Below are 12,880 nucleotides of genomic sequence, written 5' to 3'. Positions count from 1 at the left end.
CGTGAAGAAGCGGTTGTTAGACGAATCAGCCAAACGAGCGAACCAAATGAATCACACAGAGGATAACACAGGTGAGTCGGCGTTTGCTGGAAAGAACAGCGGCTTTAAATGCTACGAGTGTGGAAGATTCGGTCATAAGCGCATATAGTGTCCCGATTACCGACCGACAGATGGTAAGAGCCGCGAAAGAAATTCAAAATTGAATGCAAAGGTTAACCGCAAATTCAAAGCTAAGGCACATGCCACATGCGAAAGTGAAATTTCATTCATTGTTACCACGGACAACAGTGTATTCTTGGCGCCTACTATTATATCGAGCAAGCGAATCGAGTGGTTTCTAGATTCGGGTGCGACAGATCACATGGTAAAAGACAAGAGTCTGTTCGATGAACTGCATCCGCTGGTTCGGAAAGTGTCGATTTCAGTGGCCAAGTGCGGACAAATCATCGTAGCAGAATTTGCCGGCACTATCCGTGTAAATATGATGGTCGATGGTAAGAAGCGGCCATCGGTAATTAAAGATGTTCTGTACGCGCCTGAGTTGCAGTGCAATTTGTTTTCCGTCCGTCGGCTGGAAGACAACGGGATGCGCGTAACGATTGCTGGAGGAAGAGTGACCATCGAGAAGGATAAGCAAGTAGTGTGCGTGGGGCATAGATCAGGCCAACTCTATGCTTTGGATATTTGTTACCGTGACAGCAAGAATTCAGCAAGTGCAATGACAACGAAGAATGAAAACTTTGAATTATGGCATCGACGGTATGGCCACCTGGGGGAGTCGAACCTGAAGAGCCTATGGAAGCACCAGATGATCGAGACGGAATCGAAAATTCAAGATTGGCCTGATCGGTGTTTGTGTGAAATTTGCCTGGCAGGTAGACAAACAAGACAACCGTTCAACAACGCAATAGATAGACGTTCATCTAGAACGTTGGAGCTCATCCACTCTGACGTGTGTGGACCGTTCATTCCTACAACGTGGAACGGTAAGCGCTATTATGTGTCATTCATGGACGACTACAGCCATTTTACGATGGTCTATTTGCTCGAATCGAAGGATGAGGTGCAGGAAAAATTTGAACAGTTTTGTGCACAGGTAACGTCTTTCTTTGATACACGGGTGTCGAGATTCCGATGCGACAATGGCGGGGAGTATACTGGAAAATCGTTCAAGAACTTTTGCCGCACGGAAGGTATTCGTATGGAGACAACCGTTCCGTATAGTCCGCAGCAGAATGGTGTGGCGGAGCGCCTAAATCGCACTCTGTTAGACAAGTCTCGATCCATGCTGCAAGATTCTGGTTTGCCGAAGAGTATGTGGGGTGAAGCTGTCCTCACTGCTGCCTAAATTATTAATCGAAGTCCAACAGCTGCTCTAGAAGAAAGAAAGACACCATATGAAATGTGGTACAAAAGAAATCCGAACGTAGATAGGATGCGTGTTTTCGGTTCAACTGCCTTCACCTGGGTACCAAAGCAGAAGCGTGGGAAACTGGATCCAAGAAGCGAAAAGAATGTAATGGTAGGATACACCACTAACGGATACAGAATTTGGGATTCGAGGAAGCAAACAGTTTTTACATCCCGGGATATTATCTTCGACGAAAGTAAGAAAGTGAAGCAGAGACATGAACCAGAACGTGTATTCTACGAATCGGAAAACGACACTGGCGAATCTGTTGTGGATGAAGTCACTGCTGTTCCTCTGGATCCAGCTTTACCCGAGATCGAATCGTTTAGGGATAGCGAATCTGCTGACGATGAAGAATATGAGGAAGCAACCGGCGCGCTCCCTTCGCAATCAGATAGTGGAAACTGCCCTGCAGTAGCGTCCACAAGGCAAAGCGAACGGGAGCGCAAAATCCCCGGTAAGTTTTTAGATTTCATTACAAGTTTTGAAACAAATACTGGCAGTGAATGTTTCGCAGGTTCTTCTAAAGATTCAACAACTGATGGTGATGCAATAATGGCTTTCGCATTGAATGCGAAGGCGTTCGTTGAGGACTTACCAACAACCATTGAAGAACTGAAAAAGCGAAGCGACTGGGATCATTGGAAATCCGCTATAGATAATGAACTAGCATCAATCCGGAAGAACGATACGTGGGAACTCGTTCAGAAGCCGGCGGGAAAACACCTTGTAGAATGCAAATGGGTTTTCAAGGTGAAGCGTGACGAAGCTGGAAATGTTGATCGCTACAAAGCGCGGTTGGTTGCGAAAGGCTATTTGCAACGGAAAGGGTTCGATTTTGATGAGACGTACGCACCTGTAGCTAAAATCACCACAGTAAGGACACTTTTGGCAGTGGCGAACGAGAAGGGGTACCATGTCCACCAGATGGACGTTCGAACTGCTTTCCTCAACGGCATGCTGAAGGAAGAAATATTTATGCGACAGCCCGAAGGTCTCGATTGCAAGAATCCAAGCCTCGTTTGTCGTCTCAAGAAAGCACTGTATGGCCTAAAGCAAGCCCCGAGGAGCTGGAATAATCGATTCCATTCCTTTGTAACAACGCTCGGTTTTAAGCGCTCCGGAGTGGATACCTGTTTGTACTACTTGAGGACGGGTGGATCTGTCGTTTACCTTCTGTTGTATGTCGATGATATCATCCTTGTCTCGGACGAAATAAACCTAGTGCATAGACTCAAGCGAAAACTTTCGAAGCAGTTCGAGATGTCCGATACGGGTCAGTTGAAGTTTTTCCTTGGACTTAAGGTAGACCGAAACCGTAGCGTAGGATCCATGAAAATAAGCCAACCTAAATATATTGCTGATCTGCTTCAAAAGTTCGGCATGGCTGACTGCAAACCTGTGGCAACTCCGTTGGAATCTAATTTAAAATTGGAAAGTAGAAAACATCAAGAACTAACAACCAAGCCGTACAGGGAACTTATAGGTTGCTTGATGTATTTGGCACTTACATCGCGACCAGACATAAGTGCTGCTGTGAATTTCTTTAGCAAATTTCAATCTGCTCCAGCTGATGTCCACTGGTGTCACTTGAAACGCATATTACGCTACCTGAAAGGAACCATCAATCTATGTTTGGTTTATCGTCAGGAAAAAGAAGTACAGCCGCTTATAGGATACGCCGACGCCGACTGGGGCAATGACACAGATGATCGTCGATCAATATCCGGAAATGTTTTTCAAGTGTTTGGAAGTACCGTCTCGTGGATGACCAGAAAACAAGCAACTGTGTCACTTTCATCAACGGAGGCCGAGTACATTTCTTTGAGTCAAGCTGCATGCGATGCCATTTGGCTCAAGAATCTGCTCGAGGAGCTTGGAGTTGCATTCATTCATCCAATACCACTGTTCGAGGACAATCAAGCTTGCATCCGGATTGCTGAAGAACCAAGGGATCACAAACGAATGAAACATATCGACATTCGATACAACTTTATTCGAGAGAAAATTCATGATGGTTTCTTCAAAATACTCTACAAGCCAACATCCGAGCAAGTCGCTGATCTTTTCACAAAGGGCTTAGCTAAAGGACCGTTCGAATATCTGCGAAACAAACTAGGACTATTCGGTTGAGCGGAGGTGTTGAGTTGGCAACCGATCAACATGTTACTAATTAATAGCAACTTAATTGTTAGAAACGCAATATGCCATGGATAATAAAATTTTCATTTCTGTTACTTCTACCTAATCTCCCGTTCAATAAAGACGTATTAACGCATAGCTCTGCCTATTTTATTATTAATTGTTCACACATGGAATGTTCCTACATGTTATATACGAAAACTGGCGGCTGGGGCACGATGATTTTTTGGAGGAATTCTTGGATAAGATACTTTAATCCTCAAAGAAATACCTGGAGATATCAAGGCATTTTTTCGGAAATTTGCATCGTAATTGCCTTTGAGAATTCTTTCGAAAATTCCTTTAGTAATGCTCGCAAAAATTCGTTTCGAATTCTCCTTAGAAAATTCTTCCAGGGATTTCATCGGAAACTCCTCAGAAAATGTCCTTACATTTTTCCAGAAATTCCTTAAGTAAAAGCCTCAAAAAGCTTAGAAGGAAGTGCGGGATATCTTCTCAACGATTTCTTCTTAAATTCCTTCAGTACAGCCAAGCAAATTTCTTTCGGGAGTCAAATCCTAAACTTCACCAGGAAATTTTCAGGTAAATAAGTTAGAAGAATTCTTCCGGACTTTTTAAAGAAAGTTCGATTTCGGAGTGAAATGATAGCCTTTCGGTACAACTTAGTTGTACGAGAAAGGCAAAAATGATATCAAAACATGTTTTCAATGTATTGTGCATTCCTCATACCCTTGATTTCATAATGAGTTATCAATTTGCTTTAATTTATGAAGATTTAAAGCAACCAGCATCCCAAATATTCTGTTGAATAATTTGTTATCAATGCTTAGAAGAATAATCTAACCGAATACTCTTTTTGACATTTAATTAAGAATCTCATAATTACAAATTTAGTAATCATTTGTCATAAGATGAGTTTGTACTATTCCATTTAATTCCACTACTTTATTGTACCTTTGACAGATGCGTATTTCGACCTCAACAGCAAGGCCGTCTTCAGTGTTTCCCAATTTACACGACTTGTCACGACGTATCTGTCAAAGCTACATTCCACTAAAAGCTTAAAATAATTTCCGTATTAGTAATCATGTTGATTTCATTGACAGCAAAATTTGTTTTCAGTTTGATTCCACATTGTAAAATATGTCTCATTTCTGATGTGTTAACCGTTAATCCATACAAAACGAGATCAGCTGTAGTAATCAAAATAATGTTGATATCAATTTGATTTCAAACTTTGCTCAGGTTGTTCTACAATTGTTGTTTTTATGGCCAAGTTCTATTCCACTCTCCAATATTCTTTTTTTTGCTCAATAGAATTGCTATAATTATGATTATATCGGAAGAATATGACTAGTTTGACCGGACTGTGGGAATCAGCTCACATAATCCTCTTAAAAACATTCAGAAAGGTTTTTCGATCAGTCATATCAGTCACATAGGATAGAGCTATCTCAGGTTTTTTTAATACAATGTATGTTTTTAGTTAGGCTTTGATTATTTGTCGAGTCTTTTCTTCCCATAATAGGAAACCCAGCAAAGATTGGACAGATATGCGATTCACTGCAGTATAGAACATCTTCTATTAGTTTAGGTCTGTCGCCACCGTGGAAGCATCGTGTTGTTGTCAGTTGCCTGTTTAGTTTCAACATTAAGGTCTTATATAAATTTGTCTTAGTAGTGTATTAGTCATAGTTGGAGCAAGCAGTATGAAAATACAACAGAAATGTCAAGTTCCATCCTACAACTTCTAGAGCCTAGTGACAATGCCATTGTCCCTATCGGCATAGACCAAAGACAATATTGCGTTCAAATTTATCTGTAATAAATATGGTGAATTGGTGAGGTATTTGTTGTGAACTTTTCAAACTGAGTCTTTTTGTATATTTCAGAGGTAAAATTGAACTCGTGTTAACGGTGGCTGTATTTTCGTCTAAATGTTAGCAACCAACGGTTTTTTTCTTCAAACGGTTCCATAAAATTCCATACGGATGGCTCAAAAACTGGAACAAAAACGGGATCAGAAATATTCGGTCCTGGGATAGCGATCTCAGTGGCAATGGGAAACTATCTAACGGTGCTCCAAGTGGAGATTTATGCTATAATGAAATATGTACTAATGTCTGTCTAGAGGAGAAAATATAGATATCCAAATCATTGTATATTCACGGATAGTCAAACGACACTCAAAGCATTGAGTAGCTTCACGTCAAAACTTGTCTGGGAAAGCATTCTTTCATTGTGAAAGGTATGCCAAGAGTACTTCGTAAATCTGTACTGGGTTCCGAGATATTGTGACATTGGATTCAATGAAAAAGCAGACGAGCTTGCGAAATAAGGTTCAAACACACAGTTTTTTGGCAAAAAATTGAAATCCTGGGAAGCACAAAGGTTGATGACCAACTAGTTGGTCGCCAAAAAAGTGAGTTGAATCAAAGAGATTTATAATTCCCAATGATTCAGTAACCATAAAGCTCAATAAGAAAGCTCTTTGCATAATAACCGGACATTGAAAAATTTCGCCAGGTTCAGAATATTTGTCGTTTCTGTAACTTTGAACGTGAAACCTTGGAACATCTGCTTTGCAGTTGTGGTGCATTGTACAAGCGTAGATCTGAATTTCTAAATAGTGACATCATGCAACCAGGAGAAATTTTGGCTGCTAATCCTGGAAAGGTAGTAGGTTTTATTAATTAAATTTTGCCGGACTGGGAAAAGACGCGTCTTAGGTTGTTTACTTGATAAATGGTGATCAACCTACAAGATGCGAATAGTTAATAATAATCAGGGGTATACCACCAAAATTCAACTCAATGGATGCAGTGGATAGGGGCCCTCCTTAGCCGTGCGGTAAGACGCGCAGCTACAAAGCAAGACCATGCTGAGGGTGGCTGGGTTCGATTCCCGGAGCCGGTCTAGGCAATTTTCGGATTGGAAATTGTCTCGACTTCCCTGGGCATAAAAGTATCATCATGTTAGCCTTATGATATATGAATGCAAAAATGGTAACTTGGCTTAGAAACCTTGCAGTTAATAACTGTGGAAGTGCTTAATGAACACTAAGCTGCGAGGCGGCTCTGTCCCAGTGTGGGGATGTTATGCCAATAAGAAGAAGAAGAAGAAGAAGGATGCAGTGGTTACACGCCCCAAATAATAAAAAAAAGAAGATGCATAAACACCATCGTCATGACGGTTGCTGGTAGATGACATAAACCAACATAACTGTCCAGGTAACACTTCCAACCATTTCACAAAAGATTTTGGTAACAAAGTTACGCCTCACGTTTTGTGAGAACCGTTCCAGAAAAGTATAAATAAAATAGAATAGATCGAGTTATAGTATGACACATCAGAGAACAAAACACCTTGTGGAAACGATGATAATCTTGAGTCTCTAATACTGTATTTTTCCGATGAATTGATTAGGATGTTCAAGTTTAAGAAACATTACATTTTCGCCCGTTAATAATAAATTTTATAACATTAACACGTTCATAACACGTTCAGCAGTTATTTTTTTTATTATATTATAACTTTTCATTTTGTCCAAATTGCACTCGAATCAGTATCACTATTTTACATTTTGCACCAATACGTTCGAGAACCTGCCATTCGAAACATATGCATCTCGTTCCACGAAACCCTGACCACGATACAATCATAGTGGAACGATCACCACGCAGAATTCTGAGACCAAATACAAATAACAACCAGCTAATGAGCGCAAATGTGGCCCATTCTAGCGTATTCGATACGAGACAATTTCGTCTTATTTTTTACTACATTCTCACAATTGACTTCTTTGACATCATCCCGCTAAATAGAATATCCAGAATGGAAAAAATATAAAAATCATGAAGCACTTACCCGGTTTCAAGAATTTCGGCAATCGACTTGAGCTCATAATCCGCGCTGCCAACACACCAGCAGGAGCTTTTCCTACTTGATTTTTCCTTTTTCTTTCGGGACTGCTTATAGCTACTGGACGTCTTTATTGTTATCAGCAGCCCGCTGAATTTTCCTCACTTCCAATGACGACGACTAAGCGTATTTCTATGAAGATAATTTGCGGCAACGGGAGCAATCTGCATTAGCAAACATTTTCACTGACCTCAAAAGTCAACACTGAGCGAAACACTGCTACGAACGCTAATAAAAATTGTATTTCTTCTTTTTTTCTCACTGATCTCTGCCTTCGATGGACGCGAATAATAAATATATTGAATAAAAGTATACGATTGAAACAATGTTTGTTTTCACTGTTTCACTACATCTGGCTGTGATGATGATGCACTAGCAGCTCTTCTTTTACTATGAAGGAATAAAATGAAACGACGGCGACGACGATGATATCATGCCTTAATTATTTGCCTTTTACGCTCGATTCGCGTTCGATGCTCCTTGAGATCGTGTCGATTTCGCTATTCGCTCCCCTCAAGCTGTGCGTTTTTTTCTGTTTTGTACTGTGAACCAGAGTGACTTCGAACGATTCAAAGCTGTACCATATTATTGAGTTTTTGTTCAAATTTAATTTGATTTACATTGAAATAAAGCATGATTTGAATAGATGAAAATTTCGAAAATTTTATTATGAATTCGAAACTAGAAAATTTGACGACTGTTGGATTCTGTGATCTCGGCAATGATTTCTATGAATCTCGATTTCAGTAAATTGCATTGAGAAACCGTACCTACCTGGCCAATATACTATTCCTTATGCGCGAAACACGCTAGAAAACATTCACTCATATTTTTTGGATGAGAAAGGCACCAACACCGCTACTAAGTAGATTAATCAGAATTTTTTTTAATGTAACTATTTGCCTCAGTTTTACAAAGAGGGGAAATTACGGCTTTGGCAGTTTTTGTTGACCAAATTTTATGATATTTAGCCACAATATTCTTTGATATGCAAAGAATGTTTAGGCTAAATTTGAGCATAATTAGTTATAGAAAACCCCCCTGACAATAATAGAACAAAACCTGCCAAATTTTTATTTTTAAATATTTGTATCGGCCTTATTTGGTTGTTAAAATAGTTAATTCCTCTAGCACCAGATGTAATAAAAAGGACGAAGAGTGTTCAATGTAGTTACGCTCTTATGGTACGCGTGAAATTTAAATGAACCTTGGCCTGTTTCACTCTGGTTAACGGTAAATGTTTCAGGGTTTTTTCACTTCCGATCTCTTTTTCTTCTACTGTACCTTCATATCTGTTTCTACATCTCAGTCAGGTTTCTACTGGAAGCTGTTCATCCCGAAAGACACTTCTATAGCAAGGAAGGCAACAAACGAGAAAAACTAAACTTATAACACTGATTACTGTTCTAAACAAATAAATTACATACTTTTGTAATATGCGATCTATTGAAAGAAACCGAAGAAACGGTAGAGAAAATGAGAGCAGCGGTCATAAGAACGACGACCCTGCGACGACCCACTTGTTTCATGAATGGGAAACTGCTAAAAATATACGAAGGATATCTACGTCGGATCGTTAAAAACCTGTACCCTTGCTGAATTGAAGATTCCAAAAATGGCAACAAATGCACTCACTTAAATATCAAAGGTGCAAGATTAATATACCTATGCATTTAATGAATAAAAACTCCTACGATTTCGGACGCTACAAAATTGAAAAGCAAAACCGCACCACCTTTCACAAACGATGATAGAAGCGAACTATAGAAATAGAAAAAATACGAAAACGAAACAAAAGTGAAGAATTTCGAGGACTGTCAAACGAGACGTTACGATGCATAGGGCGACCAGTTTAGACTCTGTATTGCACTGAAAATAATCTTTCGTTCATTTCAAGGTGATTCAAGTGCTCGGGAGAACCTACCCGAGTAAAAAATACAGTAGAATAACAGTACAATTTATTGTAACACTACTATTAATAACATTGAATTGGCGATAGATTATATTGTAAATGAAATAGAAATACATTTGAATGCATTATTATGAACCATTTATTCAAATGTAAATGAAGTTTTCGCAATAGAATGTACGGGTTGTTAAGTATCGTAACTATACAAAATCTGAGATTTTTCCATACATTTTTTTCGTCACACAATAGAGTGTATGGTTAATATATTGTTGAAATATGCGAACAAATCTGTTTAAAATACAATGGATTGTATTGAATTTGTATAGTAAAACAATACGATTTTTAATTTCTTAGTTGTGACAGCTTTACTGTTCAACAATGCAATTTAAAGGGGAAAAATGCATATTTGGCGCTATGAGGCAAATATTGTTAAATAGTTTATATGCAATGTAATGAAACATTTCAAAAGTTATCAATGTATGAATCTTATGTACGAAAACGTTTCAAAAACAATTGCAAGTATTGTTACATTAGAGAAATATGTTGATGTATTGTATCCTCAGTGTTGATACAATCTGTGCAACCATCAAGAAACAATGTATCCTATTGTATACCGTACATGGTCTTGTTCAATTGTTCACACTATTGAACCAATAGTACATTTTTATCCGGGGCTACCTTACAGTCCTATGATTTGATTACATGCATTGGAAATGCTATATGGAAAGTAAAATTAGATGATTTTTTACAATTCTTTAAAAAATGAACACGAGAGTGTCCATTATAGGAATATTTTGGGGGGTCCATAATAGGGAAGAAGAACGTCCCGAAACGGGACATGAAAATCAAATGAAGTGTCGACTATAGGGAAGCAATTTCATATTATGGACCCCCTAGGGGTCTACTATAGGGCGAATCCAGTTAGACTTCAACCTTCTTCGGATATTAGAAAAAACTTACGAATAAGATGTTGGGGTCATATTGACCCAGAAATGTAAATGCTTATAAAACAGTCAAATTATAACCGAATCACAAAGTTTATATATTGTCAGATTCTCTGGATGTGATACACTGCGCGGCGTTTGTAATGTTCCCAAATGGGTACTTGCACAAAACTTCACGCGGCGAATGACTGTCGAAAGGTACGGCCGCGCAAAACGATACACCGCAATGCTATTCACCCATAAGAATCAAGTAAACGGGGTGCAGAAAGCGCGGCGGTACCTTTCCTGGAGGGTTCGCCGCGTGCAATTTTGACAAAATCAGACAATACCGTTCGAAAGATAAACTCATCAATTTTGTGGCTATGTGGTGATATGCTGGCTCTGGAGACAATGGCCACCGGGAAACGACTTCCACGGGGACCTTGTCGGTCATATAAGGGGAGCATAAAAATCGCTCCATATATGCCTTTCGATAGCTTATTCTTCATAGATTCTCCTAAAACGGTAATTTATGGTCCATGAGAGGGCTACCGATGAAAGTGGCCACTTCTGGTACATGCAAGGTGCCCCCGGGGAACCCGTGGGAGAGGACATTTCTCGCTTAACTTTTCAAAAGGACCTAAGTAACATTTTTTTCATGAATTAATTTGAGTACTGCAATCAAAAGCTTTCATGTTTTTCTGTTAATTGCGCTATTCAAATTAATTCATGAAAAAAATGTTACTTAGGTCCTTTTGAAAAGTTAAGCGAGATTTCCGTTCTGGCACCAAAATGTGCGGTGCTGCGGCTCTTTCGAAATGATTTTCCACAAAATAGATGATTATGCGCTCGAAATCGATAATTGACCACATTGGCCACTCTTGGAGCCTATGAGGTGCCCTCGGGGAACCCGTAAAAGGGGACATTTCCGTTTTAACACCAAAATATGCCGTGCCGCAGCTTTTTTTTTAACTTTATTATCGTGATTTTTTATTTTACAGATAAGTACCGTGCGGCAGCTCTTTCGTCATGATTTTCCACAAAATAGATGATTATGCGCTTGAAATCGATAATTGACCACATTGGCCGCTCTTGGAATGGGATATTTCCGTTTTAACACCGAAATATGCCGAGCGGCGACTCTTTCGGTGTGTTTTCCCACCAAAGAGATGGTTATTCGCTCGAAATCAATAAGTGACCACATTGGCCACTCTTGAACCTATGAGGTGCCCTTGGGGAACCCGTAGAAAGGGACATTTCCGTTTAACACCGAAATATGCCATGCGGCGGCTCTTTCGTCATGATTTTTCACAAAAAAAATTAATATGCGCTTGAAATCGATAAGTGACCACATTGGCCACTTTTGGAACCAATGAGATACCCACGGGGAACCCGTAGATGGTGACACTTCCGTTTTTATACCGAAATGAATGAGTGACCACATTTTCCATTTTGGAACCTATGAAGTACCGCCGTGAAGCTCATAGGAGAGGACATTTCCGTGCCTACTCTTACTCTTACTTTAGGCCGATGCCAACGTAGCGTGATTTCAAGCTGCGTGCACGCCGCGTCCACACAAGGTACCCGGCATCAAATGTAGTCGTGCACACGTTTACGTGTGCATTACTCCATTTGATGCTGGGTACCTTGCGTGAACGCGGCGTGCAAGCAGCGTGAAAATTTTTTACGTGGATATCGGCCCTTAAAGACATGCCGTGCAGCGGCTTTTTCACTATAATTTTCCATCAAATAGTTGGTTATGCTCTTGAAATCTAATATCAACCCGGGGGAACCCCAGGCCCAGTTTCGGTAATTGTGGAGTGCCGCGAAGAATCCATTAAAAGTGTCTGTGCACACAAAATCTCACTCACTTTTTAGGAACTTTTCCTCAACCGAATTGCTCGCAGTAAATACCATTCGACGAAAATCCTGCCCTATTGTTTCCTATTAAAAATTGGCCAGATTGGACTAAGGCTCCGAAGTTATGGCCAAAATACTAATTTCAGCAGCTGCATGGGAAAATCACTTTTCTGGCACTTATGCTCATCCGATTGGCTTGCAATAAGTTGCGTTCAGCAGAAAATTTCAGAATGCAAATAAACAAATATGAAAAATAAGAGCTATCTACCTATTAGGAGAGAAGGAGAGATTTTTTTAGATCGAAATGTTGCGTTTTCATATCATTGTCCGCCGTGGACGGTGAAAACCTCATTGTCGCCGTGATCGGTGAAAACCTCAAACTTCTATGAGTCGATATTGAAGGGACCATCGACTAATGTTAATATCGAGATGCGGAATAGAAAATCCTTGGAGAGCTGTTCGAAGGAATCATCACAGTAGCCCAGAAACTATTTTTTAATTTGACTCAGTACTCAATTTCAAATGATGAACAATTTCAAGCGCATAATCAACTTTTTGAAGACTTGTGGCCAGGGTAGACAATGATAGATGAAGATAGAGCTGCCGCAAGCGGCACAGTACATTTGATATAACCAAGAAAATGTCCTCTCCTACGGGTTTGCAGGGCGTCTCAAAGGTTCCAAGAGGTGACAAAATCCCGGGGGCACCTCATAG

The 12,880-nt window shown here is 39.8% G+C and overlaps 1 protein-coding gene across 10 annotated transcripts in view; it reads right to left on the bottom strand.

Moving 5' to 3' along the window:
- The window catches only part of LOC134225363 (probable ATP-dependent RNA helicase DHX35), a 104,735-nt gene extending 95,491 nt beyond the window's left edge, over positions 1-9,244 (bottom strand). Inside the window, exons 1-3 of one of the 10 annotated variants that reach the window (XM_062705365.1) lie at positions 9,140-9,220; positions 8,759-8,823; positions 7,421-7,864 (exon numbers count right to left, since the gene is read on the bottom strand). In XM_062705365.1, the coding sequence (XP_062561349.1) occupies positions 7,421-7,457 (37 nt within the window). In that variant the 5' untranslated portion in view covers positions 7,458-7,864; positions 8,759-8,823; positions 9,140-9,220. Of the gene's footprint in view, positions 1-7,420; positions 7,865-8,758; positions 8,835-9,064 lie in introns of those variants that run through there. The other 9 variants (XM_062705366.1, XM_062705370.1, XM_062705375.1 and 6 more) reach the window with 9 other exon arrangements.
- Between the last annotated feature and the right edge of the window lie 3,636 nt (positions 9,245-12,880).

The sequence above is a fragment of the Armigeres subalbatus genome, chromosome 3 (assembly GCF_024139115.2).
Source record: "Armigeres subalbatus isolate Guangzhou_Male chromosome 3, GZ_Asu_2, whole genome shotgun sequence".
In the NCBI taxonomy this organism is placed as follows: Eukaryota; Metazoa; Arthropoda; class Insecta; order Diptera; family Culicidae; genus Armigeres; species Armigeres subalbatus.
The sequence above is the reverse complement of the archived record's forward strand: the minus strand, read 5'-3'. Positions and strand labels throughout refer to the sequence as shown.